This window comes from Solanum verrucosum, unplaced genomic scaffold, assembly GCF_900185275.1.
Source record: "Solanum verrucosum unplaced genomic scaffold, falcon-dt-bn FXZP01000183.1, whole genome shotgun sequence".
In the NCBI taxonomy this organism is placed as follows: domain Eukaryota; kingdom Viridiplantae; phylum Streptophyta; class Magnoliopsida; order Solanales; family Solanaceae; genus Solanum; species Solanum verrucosum.
In genome coordinates this window covers 2,089,111-2,108,330 of record NW_026020430.1, presented here as the reverse complement: position 1 = coordinate 2,108,330, position 19,220 = coordinate 2,089,111, and the positions used below count along the sequence as shown (strand labels likewise).

At 35.1% G+C, this 19,220-nt stretch overlaps 3 protein-coding genes and 1 pseudogene across 4 annotated transcripts; 1 reads left to right on the top strand and 3 right to left on the bottom strand.

Annotated features, from left to right (window-relative positions):
- Positions 1–1,789: 1,789 nt before the first annotated feature.
- On the bottom strand, positions 1,790–2,718 carry LOC125807515 (uncharacterized). The gene has a single exon (XM_049487238.1). It carries the CDS (start codon positions 2,672–2,674, stop codon positions 2,012–2,014), a length of 663 nt encoding a protein of 220 aa, XP_049343195.1. The 5' UTR covers positions 2,675–2,718; the 3' UTR covers positions 1,790–2,011.
- Positions 2,719–4,220: 1,502 nt separating this feature from the next.
- Positions 4,221–6,587, top strand: LOC125807687 (T-complex protein 1 subunit beta-like; annotated as a pseudogene).
- Positions 6,588–7,322: 735 nt separating this feature from the next.
- LOC125807495 (sister chromatid cohesion 1 protein 1) lies at positions 7,323–12,673 on the bottom strand. 2 transcript variants are annotated; one of them, XM_049487219.1, is made up of 19 exons: positions 12,588–12,673; positions 11,951–12,019; positions 11,803–11,861; positions 11,683–11,727; positions 11,547–11,566; positions 11,379–11,455; positions 10,954–11,074; positions 10,423–10,492; positions 10,203–10,275; positions 9,905–10,014; positions 9,460–9,533; positions 9,212–9,373; positions 8,804–8,969; positions 8,451–8,726; positions 8,280–8,358; positions 7,921–8,072; positions 7,741–7,825; positions 7,533–7,645; positions 7,323–7,449 (listed from the first exon to the last, which is right to left on the bottom strand). In XM_049487219.1, the coding sequence occupies exons 1-19, from the start codon at positions 12,638–12,640 to the stop codon at positions 7,367–7,369; spliced, it is 1,887 nt and encodes a 628-aa protein (XP_049343176.1). In that variant the 5' UTR covers positions 12,641–12,673; the 3' UTR covers positions 7,323–7,366. The 2 variants fall into 2 exon arrangements, with proteins under 2 accessions (XP_049343176.1, XP_049343177.1); XM_049487220.1 differs by having other exon boundaries at positions 9,212–9,370.
- Positions 12,674–13,816: 1,143 nt separating this feature from the next.
- LOC125807501 (serine carboxypeptidase-like) lies at positions 13,817–17,319 on the bottom strand. Its single transcript, XM_049487226.1, has 8 exons — positions 16,841–17,319; positions 16,146–16,314; positions 15,666–15,785; positions 15,400–15,543; positions 14,912–15,062; positions 14,711–14,802; positions 14,298–14,556; positions 13,817–14,213 (listed from the first exon to the last, which is right to left on the bottom strand). The coding sequence occupies exons 1-8, from the start codon at positions 17,158–17,160 to the stop codon at positions 13,966–13,968; spliced, it is 1,503 nt and encodes a 500-aa protein (XP_049343183.1). The 5' UTR covers positions 17,161–17,319; the 3' UTR covers positions 13,817–13,965.
- Positions 17,320–19,220: the final 1,901 nt, after the last annotated feature.

Below are 19,220 nucleotides of genomic sequence, written 5' to 3'. Positions count from 1 at the left end.
CTAATAAATACCGTCCAAGACCATTTGAACCTTCAAATTTCAGAACTCCATTTTGGCAAACCATCTCCCTCCCTACCCTCCAGATTCTTCTTTTCCCGCTGACACTTCTCCGCTACTCTCAGTAAATTCTCTTCTCCGGCGCCGCCGTGGAAAGCGTTGTTGTAGAAGGTTCGTCGTCCTCTCTAGTTACTCTTTTCTCGCTTTTTCATGAACTCTGTTTACATGCGTTTCGCAAGTATAGTGGATCCCGGGCTGGATTAACGAGAAGGATTGTGGTAGATGGACGACTAGGTTAAAGATGATTAAATTATGACTAAAATGAGTGTAATGTAAAGAGTTTTTTCGTAGATATGAGGAATAATTGAGTTGTGTTTGTGTTGTGTTGAGCCCTAGGTTCGGCTTTCGTAAGAAGAGAGGGATGGTGGTTCAATGTAGCAGATTTGGTCATTTATCGTTGCCAATTCTGTAATTTCTGGGATAATGAAGTATAAATGGTGATCATATTCTTACATATATTTATGTTTTTGCTAATACATTATACATTGATGCATGAAATATGTAATCTGCATAAACTTTTACATCTAATCAATGGTTGATTAGTATGCTCTGTAATTATTTTCTAATATTGAATTTGTGAACAAACTAGTGCTGTTGTGATTTCGACTGAAAAATCACTCTCCTTATATGACTATTCTTCTTATGCTAAAGCTAATGCTCTTTCATGTTCTTGTATGCTAAAGTTTTTCATGATTCACTTCGTTCATGTTCTGTCATTTTGAATGGTTCTTTTGAGCTTTATCATTTTGGTAAATGATCTGTACCATCGGATTCCTTCACTTCTGCAAATGACTTTGAGCTACAGCCTACATGAGTGCTTAGTTATTTGTTTTCACCAGTTTAGTTAGTTCCTCTCACTCGTAACCTGCAGATAAATACATTAAGGACCAACGTTTAAATAATAATATATCATGCATTTTTTTATCATGAAGTTACCTTGAATGCTGGACTTCTAAAAAGTCCTACCAGAAACACCCAATCCATCATGTGTAACATCATCCGGCCTATGGGCGGTCTCTCTTCATCAGTAGCATAGCAGGAGTGGTCAGCATGGAATCGAGTTTCCATGCTCTAAAAAACCTTTGCATAGTGTCTATGTTATGAACCTGCCTGGCCCAATCAACCTTTGTGAAGGCCTTCCATTTTTGTTGCTTCTTCTCGGCCCAATAACTAGTTGTGCGACATCCGAGTAGGTAGCGACGTTGGGCCAAGGCTGGTTCATAACAGTCTATCACAAGAGCTTGCGACACATGTTCTTGCATACCACTAGTTTCAAGTTTATCATAATAAAATATGTAAAGCTATTGAAAGTAAATAAAACGTGCAATACAGAAGTCCATTTGACATTGAAAGTAAATTGTTACCTTAACTCTCAACGCTTCTCCATGTTTTTGTAATTATTGCCTGCCAATTACAAAATTTGTATCTGGAATGACTATGGGAATTTTACTTCTGGTCTTAGTTTTCATGTCTACATGTAAAAAATTGTATCTTCCTCTACCTTTCTTAGATTGTGGCAAACTGTGAAGCAAAAGATCCACATGAACCCTTGTTAATTACCTGTTGTCACTACGATTATCACTAAATAGGATCACTTTAAGCATTTCAAATACCCTTCCTTTGTACCACTTCAATCAACTATCTTGATGCCCAAAAAGCAGATGATAAGATATATCTTCAATGTAAGCAAAAAAATGAAAATATCTGGCAACAAAAGTTTCTTCAGATGATATTGCTCCAAGAAATACCAACTGAAATCATAATTCAATTTGAATAGAGAACTGAAATGCCAACTGAAATCATAATTCAATTTCAATTCTAACCAGTAGTAAGCCAAACAGTAATAGATTTTAGGAGCCTTCAATCTATTGGCCTCAGGAATTACTGATGATTCTATTCTAACAAGTCATTCTAAGAGTTTAAACAGTGAGAAATCTCATCTTCTTCTGTGGGTTTATGTGGTGGCTTCAGTTTTTGATTTTTCAAGCTCTAAGGTGGCATTGAATCCGAATTCTGTTCCCGGAACAAATGATGACTTGAGTTCATCCGCAGTTTGTGTGGTGCTAATCTTGTTATCCTTTACTGCCAAATTCTCCTTCTTCACATAATCAGCAAGAGTTGAGGTAACAATTTCTCGTATTACAAAATTGGTAACTCGGTCTTCACCAAGTATCTGCAGTAGAAAGTCCTTAGGAACCTTTGATGTTTTCCCTCCTTTTTCCCTGCGGAAGCCTGGAACAGGTGGCGCTGATTTTGCTAAATTTGTCAATACTTTTTCGAAAACCGTTTTTGTGTCCTCTTCGCTCACATCTACTCTGACTTGTATCTTCTCATCGTCTTCGGATTCAACAGCTATCTTGGCATTTTTAACGCGTATCAAGGATTCATCATCACCCAAATCTGCCTCAAACCCTGAACTAGCAGCCGATACTGGTTTCACCAGAGATCTTAGGCATCTTTGCGAGGATATACAGTGCTTCAATAAACCCTTATTTGTAACTGCTGTTGCTGAGTAAATTGCCACATTCTTGGGGATAGTGCTGATTGTACTATGTCGAGAGTCGATAAGCAGCCGGCTCGACGGCGATGCCATTGCAGTAGTCATCGTCATTGCCATGTTTCCGTCGGAAACAATGAGAGACTTTAACTTCTACAGCAGTAATTTTCCTGCGAATGTGAGAAGGAGACTAGACTCTTGAAATTCAAAGATAAGATAATGTAGGGCATTTGATATTGGACCGGGGGAAAGTGGCGTGGGTCATTGGCACAGAATGCCTATTTTAGGGTGGGCTTAAATGTGGTCTTTTAATTTTTGCGCTTAATTTTTAGTAACAAAAATATCCCTTAATATTAAAAAAAGAAAAAGGAAATGGCAAGACATAATTTTTTATTATAATATTACACTGATTACGTCATAAGCTCAGTTCAAGACTTATGTGCAAAAGACATAATTGGACATGACAATTTTTTTTAAAACCTGTACTGAATGAATTATATACCATGTGATTAATGTTAGAAAATTTAATTACTATAAATTTGATACGAGACAAGATATAAAAGTTACTTAAATTTATGCCACAAAAATTAGAGATCAATAAGAAATAGGTCAATCGTACAGAAACTTCAAGTTCCCCGACCTGTTTTTATAAAAATCAAACAACGGAAGCCCATAGTTTTTATGACCAATCTACCCTCAGCAAATTAATAAAATACCGTCCAAGAGCATTTAAACCTTCAAACTCCACAACTCCATTTTCGCATCCCTCCCTCCAGATTTTATTTTTCCCACTGACACCTTTCCACTACTCTAAGTAACTTCTCTTCTCCGGCGCCGCCGTGGAAAGCGTTGTTCTAGAAGGTTCGTCGTCCTCTCTAGTTACTCTTTTCTCGCCTTTTCATGAACTCTGTTTACATGCGTTTCGGAAGTATAGTAGATCCCGGGCCGGATAAACGAGAAGGATTGTTGTAGATGGACGACTAGGTGAAAAATGAATAAATTATGACTAAAATGAGTGTAATGTAAAGAGTTGATTCATATACCTGAGGAGTAATTGAGTTGTGTTTGTAATGTGTTGAGCCCTAGCATTGGCTTTCGTAAGAAGAATGTGAGGGTTCAAATGTAGCACATTTAGTCATTGTTTGTTACCAATTCTGTAGTTTCTGTGATAATGAAGTATTGATCAGTGTTTGTGAGTCTGTGTAACTTGATATTAAAGGAAAATACTTACATATGTTTTTGTCAATACATTGATGCATAAAATATGTAATCTACATAAACTTTTACACTTTATCATGGTTGATTAGTATGCTTTGTCCTTATACGTTGCGCTGTAAGAAGCTTGTTTACCTATTACACTGTGTATGTACTTCGAAGTTTGTGAATAATATGTTTTCCTTTGGAGGTTTTCTCTTGGCTCGAGCAAATCTTTGAAGAACTTGTTAAAACCTTTTGTGTATGGTCGGGTAGAGTAATTGTTTTCTATGTATCATCATGATTGATGTAAGAGATGTGTCTGGGGGTTAAGATAGAACTAATTGGACTTTATGTGGCTACTTTGGAAGAAAAGGATAGATAGCTTGTATGACTCGTACAGCTTGAGGCATGTCTTTTATTTGTGAAAAACTTTTGGTGCACCCACGAGCTTCCTACTAGTATAGATGTTATGACCGGAGGTCATTGTTCGAGAACCATATTGTTCGTTAAGTCTCTATTTTTTAGTCTGCTTCTATGTTATAGGGTTCTCTCGTAACATCAATACACTATTCCTCTTAAGAAGGAATATAAATTCCTCGAGTTCTTTCTCTCTAAAATCATTTCTTTTCTGCAGGTTTATTTTGGATGAAAAGATTGGGTTGGCCAACCGAAACGTATTAAAATGCTAAGATCTTGGTGGCGAACATGGCAATGGATACTGATTAAGTTAAAATCTATGGTGCACGTGTCTGAGTTGACTGAATGGTCAAGGTTGCTGAGCTAGAAGCAGCTGAAAAAGATAAAATGAGGGAGAAGGTGCAAAACATCATCTCTCATGTAATAAACTGCTTTGGTAACCGACAGCTGACTTACAATATCTCAGAGGAACAGTTTGCGGAAGCAGGGATACTTGTTATTGAGCGCCTGGCTTTGGTTATGGAGAGTTTGCATCTACCTTTGATAATCCAGAGTCTGTCAAGCTGGGACACTGCAAACTCATTGAAGAAATAATGATTGACGAGGACAACTTGATCTACTTTCCTGGGGCCGAACTGGGTCAGGCTGTACAATTGTCTTGAGAGATGCAAGGTATGTATTAGCATCTTACTCTTTCTTTGTCTTCAACTGCCATTTGTTTGGAGGAAGGATTGATAGGGAGGGGTCTCCAGAATGGTGTCATCTCGTCTCCAGCTTAGTATCTGTTTGATTTTCGTGAAGGTTGTAAACTACTTGAAATCCACTTGGGGATTAACTATAATGCATCAAGTGATTTTTGTTCCTTGGGAAATGAATATTTAATAAATGAGTTCTAAAATCAAGTTCTCTTTGGTCACCGTGATGGCCCATGCATGTGCTGATGAAAATCTCATCTTTAGTGGGTTGAAAGTGAAGTCTGTTTAATTCTGTGCAATGTTTTATATATGAACTCTGTCTCTTATTCTTTTGGAGGCCCTCATGTACTGGCTGAAGCTGAAAAATCTCTGCATGATGCCTTGTGTGTACTGTCTCAGACAGTAAATGACAATTGAATTCTACTTGGAGGTGGATGGACCGAGATGGTGATGGCAAAGGCAGTAGATGAACTGAGCTAAAAAGACTCCTGGTAAAAGGTCTCATGCAATTGAGGCTTTCTCCCAGGCACTTGTGGCAATCCGACAATCATTGCTGACAATGCTGATCTGGACAGCGCTTAGCTGGTTGCCCAGCTTCGTGCAGAACACCACAAGGAAGAAAACAATGCAGGGATAGATGTCATCACTGGACAGGTGAGATGAGTAAACCCACTCAAAATGTCGGAATAATTAATTATGCTATCTTGTGATGAGTTCAGAACACAGTCTGTTCATGAAATTAGCTTTCTGTATTGTTTTGCTTGCTCAAATTTGCCCTTGCTTTTCTTCATCGAAGTCAATGCAACACTGGTAACAGACTTAGCAGGAACCCTGATGACGTTACCTGAACTGAATATTTGACCGCTTCATGCTTTCAATGGATATGGTCCTCATAATAAGGCACCTCTGTTTAATATTTTATGATCAGGATCTTTTAATTTGATTGGGAGGAAAATATAAGTTGGTGCCCTATGGATGCAGTTTTGTGTTAAGAAAGGCAATAACTTAATAGTTTTTTCTGTTTTTATTCAGGGGAAAAATTGAAGTACCCAAAAGTTAAAAAGAAACATGATTTATCTTGTATGGAATATGATTCCTTCTTTCAGCAGATTTCAGCTAAGAGGAAACTTATTTAATATGGTGTGCTTGAGTGATGGTCTTTGCATTTACGTCTTCTTTTGTCTTGGTTTAACTGAATCATACTTTAAGAAGAAAAAATAACGATTTGGGTTTGATTGAAATACTGAAACAGCCAATCTCTGTTGCCAAAGCAGGAAATGGAATGATAGTTTTATCATAACTGAACTTCTCTTTCCTTTGTACGGTTTAAGAGGACTCTCCACAAGGAAGAAAGCATCTTTTCTTTTCTCCTCTAGTTCTTCGAAAAAGAAAAATGACCATTCCATTTATTTTGTAACTGTTCTTTTTAGTAAAGTCTAACTGAAGAAGCCGAAACTCTCTCCATTTCTCTTTTCACCAAGCACAATTCAAATCCTGTGCAAATCATTGATTCTTGCTGCTTATTGGGAGTTAGGATTTTGCTAGAATCTAATCATCTTATCTGGCTTTTATGACAGGTTGGAGATATGGCAGAACTAGGAATATCGGAAGCATTCAAAGTCAAACAGGCTGTGTTACTATCTGCAACCGAGGCTGCTGAGATGATACTGAGGTTGATGAAATCGTCACATATGCCCCCATGGTGGAGGGAAGACAGAATGTAAACCTGGATTGGATGTGCTTAATCTGTTGAAATGTTTGTATTCAATCATGTTAAAGTTGTAGGTGACTGTAGATGAGCCAACTATTGAATATTGTTCTTAGTATGAGAGTGTACACACTGCATTTGTAGAAAGGTGTATTATGTTTCTATTGGATGTTTTGATTGAGTAAAGAGGCTTCGATATAAGATTGGCCTATAACTGAACATGTTTTGTAGTGCACAGTTACTACTGCACTACATAGTTTTATTCAAATAAAATAGATTTCGGGACATCACTTCAAAACCAACAATGTACTATGAGTTAACCCATCTTATCATTGCAGCATGATGTCGTTATACCAAAAGCAAAAGAAAAGAAAGTTGATAACATTGCAGAGAAGTTGTCCAATGACTTCGTGAACTGTTAGGATTTCTATTTTGTCTGACAGGAAGTACATAGCACTTCCATGTGTTACTATCTATTTAGCTTCAACATTTGACCTTCATACACTTTTTAAAACAATTAGCTGTCACCAAATGCTAGTACAAAATATGCAATTAGCTAGTTTCAGAATGACCAATCATATACTCCTATGTATATTCTTTTGAAGATAACTATGCTTCTACGATTAAACACTAGATAGGTTAACAATAAAAATAGTTTCTCCTGATAATTCGAGCTATAAATCTGTGCCTGAACTCTCCAATACCTTAACTGAAAAACAAATTTGTATCAGCTATAACAATAGATGAACCTTACAAGACTTATGAGGGCTTAGCATCTTCTCGATTTATCCGTTGTCACATCTTTGCACCTCTGGAAATGAGGATGTTTCCATATGGAAGCTCCTGTTCGACTTTTATGAAGTCTCGAGTGGCCAGAACTGCACATAGAATGGAGCAAACATTAATTCTCTCTAATGAGATAAGCTGGAAACTATGAAAGATATGAAAGAAATATGCATACCACAAGTCTGATAAAAAAGACATGCTGCTTGTTTCTTTGACATCCCAAGAGTTAGTTCATTCAAACATTCTGCTTCGGCTGATCCGGGAGTGTCAAAATGACTCTTTAGCTGCCTGTAGGCATCAGTTTATCATGTGAAAAATCAGTTAGTCAGATGATATATAATGAAGCTGGAGGAAGTTTTAGGAACTAATGGAAAAGGATTTACATCCTAATAGAGTCGGTCATCATGTCAAGAGGTTGAGTAATGAATGGATGTTGGGTTTGTGTTGGTCCGGTTTCCATCAATATCTCTGCCAAAAGAGTAAAGGGAGGTTCATAACAAACTAAACCACATTAAAGAAAATGACCAGAACTAAAATGGGAAAGTTATTCACTATTCACGAACCGTTGTCTTGTGTAAAACCATTTTCAGATAGTTCAGATAATCTAGTCAACTTGAAATTTGGAGTGGGGTCGTGCCATGGGTTCTCTTCTGCTACTGGTTGAAGACCATTGCCACTGTGCTTCGATGAAGAATGGGGTCTTTTCTTGTTGGACCTGAAGAGTTAACAATTTTGATCAATGTAACCAGATGCTGCTATATGGTGAGACCTTCGTAATTTTAAATAGAAGCAAAGATTTTGAAGTTTCCTATGGTACCGAGATCCATGATATTCATTATTTCCTTCTGTTATTGTCTGTATGATTCAAGTGGTTCATCTTTAGACAAATATCCCTCAACATATATCTACTAGTAGTACTAACCGGCTTGAATTGGTTACAGAATTCTGTGATAGTACACCATGACCAGATCCTGAGCTTGGAATGGATCTAGGCTCATCAGCTATAGATTCACAAAAATGTTAGCTATACCACCATAACAGATCGCCGAACAAATCATGGAGATTGGGAAATTCATAAAAAAAGTCGATATACCAGAGCCAGGTGTGGCCATGTGATCAGTCTCTCTCACTCCATTAGCCTCTGTTGGATGCAGTCCCATGTTTGTAAGATTGGTTCTGAGGTCCTCCATGAGAATTTCAGGTGGAATCTTGTTATTGTTGAGATTTGCCCTTTGTTTTTCTATAGAGATTCCTACTGCTGGGGAGCCTACACCACTTTGGAAATATTCGAAAGGAGGTTCCAAATTACCCATCCTTTCACCTGGAGATGTATAGGATGATTCAGGAGGATAGGGTGGAGAGGTCTTTCCTGCAAGTCAAATGTAATTACCATCTGTTTGTAGTTTTGGCAACTAAGAGTCTAATATCATGGATGAAAAAACAAACCAGAAGGTGAATCATGCGGAGGTTGGGTATTCCTCATCCATAATTTTAGGAGTGGTGCTGGATAGTGAACTTCCTTATTTCCATTTGTGAACAATCCTTCTAGTAGTGCAATAGGAGGCATTTCCATCATTCTGGCTATCTTCATAGAAGGCAAGACACTCAAAGTCTGCACAGAGCAGGAACTTAAGGTTACTAAGAAATGATGCTGCATCTTAGTTTAGTTAAGGTTACCTTCCAGAGAGAGATGCACTTGCTATTCTTGGGATACTCAAAGACTAGCCATTGATGTCTAAGGTTAAACATGATTTATTGTAGGATAAGACCCTAGTCAAATTTTAATTGCTAAGGTGCACAGAATGGAAAAATTGAGATGGGGAAGATCTAGACTTGAGGGAGGTATGGGAGTACCTTTCTCTTTTTCCTTTTTCTTGATGCAATATCTGAAGAACTCTGAAGCCAGGATTGATATATGTCACCAGAAATAATAGTTTGCTCATGATCAATTGCAAGACTTGCGGCCTTTCTTGCTCTTCGTCGAGCTGGCTTTGGCCTTTGTTGATCCTGCCGCTGCTACAATATCATGTCAAGACGTAAGATTAGTGCTGACAGTTTTTCTTTACATTATTTTCTAGCTCGGTTGCTTGTGGAGTTTCTACCTCAAAAGCTTCTTCAACTTCATCAGATTGTTGCTTCACTTGGTCCTCTGGATGTCTGTCAGGGATCTCATCAGCTGCAATTATGTTTCGCTCCATTCAACCAATTTTCAGAAATAACTAATTACCTAAGGAAATCTAAAGACTTTTACGAGCTCTACTCAATCCAATAGAGTTCTGTGCTTGAAGGAACTACATATGTAAACTGGAAGTTTAATGATAAGCAGCCAGGTAGCCACAAAGTATTTTAACTGATCTGATTGTAGGTAAGTACGACTTGCATTCATGTTCCTCTTTGAGAGGAAGGGTTTATTGCCAGAATGTCTCTATCAGAAAAGTCTCCCTTAAAGCGCACCAAGTGAAATAGTGAAACATCTTAAGTCCATCTACTATTTACATCTCAAAAAACTTCATTTATCTAAAGTAGAAGATAATAACACATTCTTACGTTGATGGGCATGTTCTCGAGGTGGAGATGGCACAGGAGTACTTGGGATTTGGGCATCCTCTGGCTGGGTATAATTCATTTGTGTTTCTTCATCCCCTTCAATATCAAACCTGCAGAGTAATTCATGCTTAAAAATTAATAGGAGGATAATAGAAGGAAAGCTTTGCAGTTAAATAAAAATGAGGCTAATTAGCCTCCTGTGATTTAATGATGGATAGTTTGGTTCACGTGAAGTCTTTATGCTAACTGACCATATAAACCTAGAAATACAGAGCCTACTAACTGTTCACCGTGATACCTCTCAAAATGATTGAACATATCTGTATGATGGGATTCAAAGTGTTCAGCGAGGGTGATATTATCTGGATCAACTGCAACAAGGGTTTCAGGATTGTTTAGAGATGGGCACAACAAGACAAAACTGGAAAACAAAGTAGCATTGACTAGGATATAGTTATATATTCTACTGTGATGGTGAAATTAGCATAATCTATGCTGATAGTGGGATCTAGGTATACCTTGATGCAAGTCCTTGGCAGGTTCCTCCTGTGCATTGGGTTTATCATAGAGATCAGCATTATCTAGTCTCTGCACATTGAACGTCCGCAAGTTTAGCTGCACTCTCAAGTAGAAATTACTAATTATGATCTTATTTTCACTAAGATTTCCTACTCTTATCCAAGTGGTATCAGATAAGATTGCCTACTCAACAAGGTCATGAACACTGACAAAACCCAAGTAACTTTTGATAGTCTCTCAAAAAGCTTAAACAACTCAAGAGTGGAAATAACATAGAACAAATTACAAAACATATGGAGTAACCAAAAGAAAGCGAAGGGAAATCAAACCACTTTATCATTGTTAACTTTCTATTGTTGAGCTTGCAAACTTGCTGAACAATGAAATACGACTTATTCAACAATCTAAAGAAAGCTCAATAGTCTAATTAGATCAGTTTCAACAAATTCCTATCTTTCCTAACAATTTTTGTTTCTGCTTTTGAAGTTATTTCGTGGATTGAGGAGGTGACAGTGCTTTCCATAATGTACCATCGTGAAATAGGAGGTTTGTTCGAAATCCATCATTGTGACTGTGTCTGGATTTCGTAACGTCTGTTCAATCTCAGGGAGTTCTTCCTCCCGATTCTCTGGCAGAGTAACAGCTGCATACCTACAGAATTGAAATGAAGAATGAAAAATTAAGTATCAACCTTAGGAAAAACAACTACAGGATTCACAGCATAAGCTGGAATTAAATAACCCATTGATGAAACTGACCCAAACATTGAGGGAAAGAAACCATAATAAATTGAGTTAATAATTCAAATGATTGGTGGCAGTTCATACTTTAGTTGTTAATTTACTGAAGCACTGTCGAAGTAACTGAAACTATTAAACAGTTGCTAAGATTCGCCCTTACAATCTCTGCTTCTCGGCAAAATACTGTGACCTCGAATTGGAGATGAGTTACTCACTTGGCTTGCGATTTACCCTTGGGAAGTAACGTAGGATCGGTAGTTGCTTTGACCTTCCAAGCTTCATTAATTTGCACCTGAAAATACCAAATCATAAATGCTGAATTTAATGAAAACAGAGCAAAGAAAGAGATTAAGTTGATTGGGATCGAAGACCAATGTTACTACCATGAGACGAGTCACATCCTCTGCATTAAAGAAAACATAAAAGAAAAAAAAAATGAAGCAATAAGGAAGGGGAAAGTAGGAGTAAAATGACGTAAAATTCAAATAGAAATGATGAAGTCGACATGGCAATTGATACCGTAGAGGAGTTTCACTTTGCGTTCGTAAACAATGACTACCCCACCTGAGATAGAACTGACGATTAGATATCTAAACCGAAAGCCGCAATTGCGGACAGTCAGTGGTTTTCGAAGCATACCCATGAGAATTCCAGAGAGCCTCAGAGCCATCGGGACAGATGGATTCAAGATTTGTTCACTGTGACAAAAGAAATTGCAGAAGATGATTACTCAAAATCAACAAGGAATAAAGGCAGTTCAACGTAGTAGTGGAAGAAAACGCATCACCAGATGTTAATAATATTGAGTTTACTAAGCTTTTTCCTATTGAGTTTCGAGTGTAGAGTGGCCGCCTTCCTTCACAGCAAAGAGAGAGATATAAACAACATCAATTTAAACATTCTTCGTAGCCAAATTGAAATGTGAAAACTTAACGTATACGAAAAATCCTATGAAGGAACTTCAACGAATACAGAACATTAGATACAGAAAGCAAAAGACGAAAAGAAGATCCACTACAGGAATTGCGATACATGAAAGTTTAAAACGCAGAAACGCAAAACATGTAGCTTATCTATATGTATTAAACGAATTTAGAATAGAAAATCAAAACAAAAGTTGTAGTAAACTGGATCAATACACTCATAAACAATTTGAATTTAAGCATTTTCCGAAAAGAAACGGATCCAATTCAACAGTGACAACTTAACATATAACTCATAACTTCAGATTACGAGAAATCGCGTGAAGAAGCTGCTGAGTATCATTAAACAGCGACTAAAGAAGGAAACATAAATCTAGCTCAGGATTTACAACATATGCAAGGAAAAACGCAGAAACTCCAAAAATGTAGCGTATGCATATGAAAATAACGAATTTCGGAAGGAAAAAATCGAAATGACAAGTAGTAATCGACAATTTTCACCATATTTGGCCGAGCGGAGCTTTGCGAGCAAGAAGCTGATGAGAGTAGAACATATTGCCGTCGTGGAGAAGGAGATTTCAGCACTGGTTTTGCAGAGTACTTGAAGCTAGAGGGTTTGTATATATATAGTGGGAGAGAGAGAGAGATCACATGCAAAGTGAGAAAGGTGAAAGTGTGTGTGTTTTGTGCCTGTGCGTCTGTATAGACTATAGAGTATACCCGCCATAACAGATGCGATTTCGATTGCATTTTCACAGAGTATATTGTGGGGCCCGCACCCTATTGAAGAATGAATGTTTGATGAACTCAAGTCACAGCTCAAGTGATGGAATTTCTGTGCTATCGTTCCTGAATGGCTTCCACGTGTCCCCTAGTGTTCTTGTTCAAGAGGCTTAATTTAATTGTTACAAATAAAATTTAAGTGATTACACTGAACCATAAAAGAACCCACTTAACATGACCATGAAAATGTTAGTAAAATCTAAAGCACAAAAAAGCCATCCTTCATAAAAATAAAGGAAAATATGCAAATAAAAATATTCTCTACGTAGCACATTTTCGAAATTTAAATAATTTTATATGTATTTTTTAAATATATTAAATTTTCAATTATTGCGACCTACAGTAATAGCAATACTAAATGTTAGAGCACGAACCTAGGAATGATCGTAACTTGACCAAAATGTAGACAAATCTTCATATCAAAATTATATGTTAGACATGATTACTTACTTGGATATTGTTAACTTAGTAATATTCTGCCCCTATGTATAATCAATAATGCTAGGTATATATAACGCATTTCAAGGGTTAATTTGGTATGGTTATAAAATCATTTGAAACTACTCGCGATTTGCTAGGTCTCTAATACTACCATCAATGATAGAATAGAATAACAAAAAAAAGAAGAAGGTTAAGTTAGAAAATTAAACGAAGGATATATGAATTTCATTTAGGCACATCAGGGCATGGTTTAACCTTTTGTTCTCCCATTTGGCCATGAGAACTTGAAAATAAATCATTCGGTGATGGAGTGTTAAAAGAATAAAGAGTGTTTTCTTCTTGAAAATAGACAACAAATTTTAAATCTGTAAAGCTTATCTAGTTGAATCAATCTATTTCAGTCATATTGTCTAAAATGTGAATCACACCCCCTCTGTTGTTGATGGGCAGATGTATAATATACTACTACGATTCAAAAATATGTTGGGAGTAGGTTTTGCAGAACGTTATTTCCCTCAAAGAAAAATCATCTCATTGATAGATTTGTAAAGTAACATGAAACTGTGATTTACATGATTACTATAATTAATTTTCTTGAAACATATGAAACTATATATATTTATTTATTTTCGTATTCAATCAATTTGAAGCTTGTTCATATAGGAGCAAGATGATCTTCTTTAGTCAATTTATTTTGCATCCACCTCTGAAGCATTTCCAGTGCTGCTTTGGGCTGATCCATTGGTACCATATGGCCTGCATCATGGACCTTGAGGAAAGTTAAAGGCCCGTGGTTCTTTTCAACTCCTTTCTCTACACCATCTACTGTAAAAGAAACTAATGGGGCTTTTCCAAAGGCATTTTGCCCTGACCATTTCATTGCATGCACCCATCTTGAATTCCCTGTCCATATAATAAACAAAAAGTTGAATGACCACACGTAAAATTAAAATTATCGCGTAGGTGAGGGATGAAATGAATCTTTACCGAGCCAATTGCAGATAAGGTCGTATTCCCCTGCATACATAAGTAGCTTGATACCATCTTCAAGAAGTGAAGGAATGCCCACTTCAAGATTCTTCATCCAGTCCAATTGCATTGCTTGGTATACTTCAGAACTACATGAAACAAATTCAATATCCCCAACACCAAGGGCTTGTCTAACTCTTTGATCATTCAGGAATGTTTCCATTTTCGAGAAGTCATAGCATAGATCACCCACACATCTCTTCCGCAAATCATAGTACTGCACCTCGGAAATTACAAATTCCATAACATGAGTTCAACTTATATACACTAACAGTATAGAGATTAGTAATTAACCGGAAAATAAGACAGATAACCTGCTACAACAAGCTAAAATTTACTAATGGTATTAAAATGAGATTGCTAGCTCTTACATTTTTGTCACCAACAATATTCATTATCTTGTTGAAGATGCTTGTACAAACAAGATATGCTGCCATACAAGCAACACCGCTGCGATCTTTTCCTGATATTATTTGCACAAAAAATAGCCAATGTCAACACTAGCTATTGTGTTGTATGAAGAAAGAAGAACTTTGAGAATCTTAAAACATATTAAAAAAAAAAGGAATTACCACAAAGCTTGATTGCCTGTTGACATTGTGGATATGTCTTCTCTATGGTATTGTAATCAGATTTGTTGATCAATTTCATATCCAGAGCAAAGTCAGTGTAGGCTTTGTACTGGATTTCTGGATCAGTGAGTCCATTACCAATGGCAAATCCCTAAACAAATGTATTTTGCTTAAGTTAGCACGATAATTAAGAAATTCAGACAAAAACTATCTGGCCATGAAGCAAAAGGATGGTATATTGAGACAATTAGTAACTTCCTTCGTCTTCGTTTTTCGAGAGTCAAACTACTTGAACTTTGACTAACATTTTAAAATGCAGTTTTCCCTCAAATTGACAAGAGAATACTTGCAACTTGTAGTATTTTCATACAATTTTTGAATGTCTATATTTGATTATATCTAATCCACTTTAGCTATGAAGACTAGTCAAGTGACTCTCGAAAAGCGAAACATGACAACTAATTTGAGACGGAGGAAGTAAAAAATACCTTGAGATTTATGTAGATTCCTTCTTTGTTTTTGTTTCCTTGGTGAACCCGAGAAGCAAATGCAGGAATGTAATGCCCAGCATATGATTCTCCAGTAATATAGAAATCATTTTTTGCATACTGAGGATGTGCCTTGAAGAAGACCTATATACATTATGATCAAAAGAATGAGCATTTAGAATTTTGAAAATGATAGAATTATTTCAACATTAATATAAGTTAATTATAAATTCAAAGATTTAGCTAAAAAGAGAATAGGAAGGAACCTGTAAGAAGTCATAGAGATCATTGCTTACGCCCCTTTCATCGTGACGAATGTCATCTTCACTGGAACTATAACTAAATCCAGTTCCAGTTGGTTGATCAACATATATAAGGTTTGAGACCTATCAATTTGCAATTTAACTAGTGTTACCGAGTAAATAACTCTATCAATATATTTTAACTTATCGTAATAGGTGTCTTATTTGCCCACTTAAACCAAGAAAATCTAGTTATTAATGTCAATAAGGTAAACTACTTTTGAATTTCCAAAATTCTAAAAGTCACAACTCATGAAAAGCAAATGTCAAAAAAATTAAAAAAGAAATGCTAGTAGGTGAAAAGGTACTTTGCATGATGGAGAAAGGTTGGAAATCAAATAAAAACATAGAGGGAATTCTTTTACACCAAGATCTAATTAACGTTTCGAAATTTAATTGGGTAAAATCTATAATATTATAAAAATAAAAAAGAAAAAAAAGAACCTTGTCCCAGCCAAAATCATTCCAGACAAGAGACATGTTGTCTGCAATTTTGAAAGGTCCATTTTCATAAAACACAGCCAATTCACTGCTACATCCTGGCCCTCCTGTTAGCCATATAACAACTGGATCATTCTTCCTGCTTCTCGATTCAAAGAAAAAGTAAAACATCCTGCAAAACATTTTAAAAAAATAATTTAGTATTAATTAACTATACCCGTGATTCTTTTTTAAAACATAATAAACATCTAATCCAATACAAACAGATAATTTTAGCATTAATTAACAATACCCAAGATTCTTTTTTCCATCAAAATAAACAGCAATAACGTATATAATTCCACTAGTGAAGTCTAAAAAAAATAAAACTTACTCAAATCTTATTCTTACATTTGTGAGGTAGAGAAACTAGTTAGGAGACTCTCCACATTTATTGTAATTCAAACAGATACTATAACACTAATTAACAATACCATGATTCCTTTTTTTGAAAAAAATAACAACAATATACGCAGCGTAATTCACAAGTAGAGCCTAAAAAAGTGGGATATATGCAAACCTTACATCTACTTACAAATTGTGAGTAGATAGACTATTTCTAATAAACACTCAACAAATTTATTCTAATTCAAACAGATAATTCAGCATTAATTAACAACACCTATGATTCATTTTAGAGCATTAAATTCAATTCAAACCTTGCATCTTTAGTGTGTGGAAGACGATAATAACCAGCATGATGGCCCAAATTCTGAACAGTGGATCCAGAATCACCAATATAAGATAAATTCAATTTCTTCTCAAAGAGACCCTGTTCAGTAGCTGCTGCTGAATCCTCTGTTGCCTTGTTGATTTCATGTTTAGGAAATAAATTAAGCTGTCTGATTAACTTTTCCGCCATTGTAATTGGAAATTTCTGAGCAGATGATAAGAAATTATCAGCATCATTAGATTTTGCAGTTGATGAAACAGATACAAAAAACAGAGTGAGAAAGAGAAGAGAGAAATACGAAGGCATTTTTGGTTAAGTGAAGAAATGGATTTGTATGCAGTTGAGATTTATAAGAAGGGAGAGGAGTGTGAAATGGGCATAAATAGGTGAGAGAGAAAAGTGGGAGAAGGGAAACGGGCGGTTTGGACAAAGTGGTCAAGTGCCAATTCTTCGGAGGGAAAAAGGTTCTTTTCTTTTTTTCTTTTTGGTCTTTTTATTTTATTTTTAAAATAGCCTAAATAGTGGTTCACATGTACTCCCTTTTACTTATCATAGTTTTTATTTGTAGAAAATTAATCGATATAAATTTTGATAATATTTTTAGATATATTTTTTCATCATAGTAATATGAAAAAAAATTGTAATTTATGTTATTATTTTTTATAATTTTTTAATATTAAAAATTTATTTTTTAAATATTAAATTAATGTAAGCTAGTTTAACTTAAAAATTTAGTTAAATTAATTCTCAAAAAATGCAACATAACAACTAAAAGATATAAATAAATTTGACACATCTTTTATATTTTTCTCATTTTGATTGAATATGAAATTTAACACATTTGACTTATATGTCCTTTTTTACTTGTAGTTTAAAGTGTTGAATATCCATTAAAGAAACTACTTAATATCATTAGTTATAAGATATTTGACTAAATTATTCTAGTAATATCTTCATTAATATTTATGCCTTCTTTGAGTAGAAATGATGGAATTAGGCAAAAGTCATTAATGTCGATATGACTGACTTTTTGGCAGATAGTATGGACCTTTATTTTTAATTTAAAAAATGACAACCGAAACATTTAAAAACGAAAAGAGTGTAAAACAAATTTAATAAATATAAATATATAAATGTTAATTACGTAAAAGCCCATTATAATATTTGCTTATAGTTTATACTAAATCATTACAATGGGTCGCACTAAGTGACATAACTAAACCCCGTATTAGTAAGTATATTTGTTTATTGCATTTAAAGATTACATAAATATTTTAAATTAAGCATTGTATACTAATTTAAAATATACTATCTACGACTATGCTATAATTCAACAAGATTCTAAAGTATATTATATTATTAATTCATGTATAACTTGTCTCTAAATCAAACAATACCTAATTTTTGTATTCTTATCCTATACATTTAATCTTAATCACACATTTGCTTTAATTATGAAATTAAACTTTTACGTCAACATTATTCATAAAAAGAACACATTCCCTACCCCGGTCCTCTCCTTTTTCCGCCTTTTAGATCAGTGTTCCCTTTGCTAAAGAAGAGTATTAATTAGCCTAAAAATTAATCATATGAATTCATTAAAGAGACCTCTTTCATCAGTTAATGACGGTCCGTAAATTCATAGAATTCTTGCCTTTTGTGCAAAATAATCAGTACTTTCATCGTTTATTTTTATTTGTTCATATTAAAAATAATAAATAAAATGTGTATTTTATTATATATCTATATTAATTGATGTGTTGCCTTCTTAAACTTATATAATAGTTTGAGAAAGAGTAGTTAGTGTTAAGAATAACACAGAATGAACGGAAAAAAAAATTGTTGTCCTTACGTGTTTTCGTAATACCGTAGGTATGGTCTTGGGAATTTCACATCGGGTCAATGACACTGGAACAAACTTCTTAGAATAACACTCAGCGTAATAACGTTAAAGGAAAATTGTACACTATTTTAAATATAAAGCAGTATACATAAAATCTGAACGTCGTAAAGTGAAAATTTATTTTTAATATAGTGAACGGGAGTACAATTTGCCTATACAATATTTTCAACTCTTTCAAGCTGATGGATATTTGTCTTTTTTGTATCAAAATATCATGTTCACTAATCATTTCGTTAATGAATTCATGGAATGGTGCCAAAGTTTGCGTGACAATGACAATTGACAAACTATGAGGTGGTCATTTCACCTGTGAAGAGATATTTAAATAACTTTATGAACACTTTAGTAGTCAAAAATTAGATATTCCAAAATATTGTTTATTTTAAAAAATCAAGGTATAATTTAATTGTTTATTTCTATCATTATGATAAGTCGTAAATATAAAGACACATGGAAAAATGAA

Excerpts from the sequence above, each read along its gene's own strand:
- LOC125807501 (XM_049487226.1), bottom strand. The coding sequence starts at position 17,160 with ATGCCTTCGTATTTCTCTCTTCTCTTTCTCACTCTGTTTTTTGTATCT. Across the intron at positions 16,315-16,840 it reads CCACACACTAAAGATGCAAG|GATGTTTTACTTTTTCTTTG; the intron begins GTTTGAATTGAA and ends AATGTTTTGCAG. Across the intron at positions 15,786-16,145 it reads ATGATTTTGGCTGGGACAAG|GTCTCAAACCTTATATATGT; the intron begins GTTCTTTTTTTT and ends GCAAATTGATAG.
- LOC125807495 (XM_049487219.1), bottom strand. The coding sequence starts at position 12,640 with ATGTTCTACTCTCATCAGCTTCTTGCTCGCAAAGCTCCGCTCGGCCAA. Across the intron at positions 11,862-11,950 it reads CTCAATATTATTAACATCTG|TGAACAAATCTTGAATCCAT; the intron begins GTGATGCGTTTT and ends CTTTTGTCACAG. Across the intron at positions 8,359-8,450 it reads CATGGCCACACCTGGCTCTG|CTGATGAGCCTAGATCCATT; the intron begins GTATATCGACTT and ends GTGAATCTATAG.
- LOC125807515 (XM_049487238.1), bottom strand. The coding sequence starts at position 2,674 with ATGGCAATGACGATGACTACTGCAATGGCATCGCCGTCGAGCCGGCTG.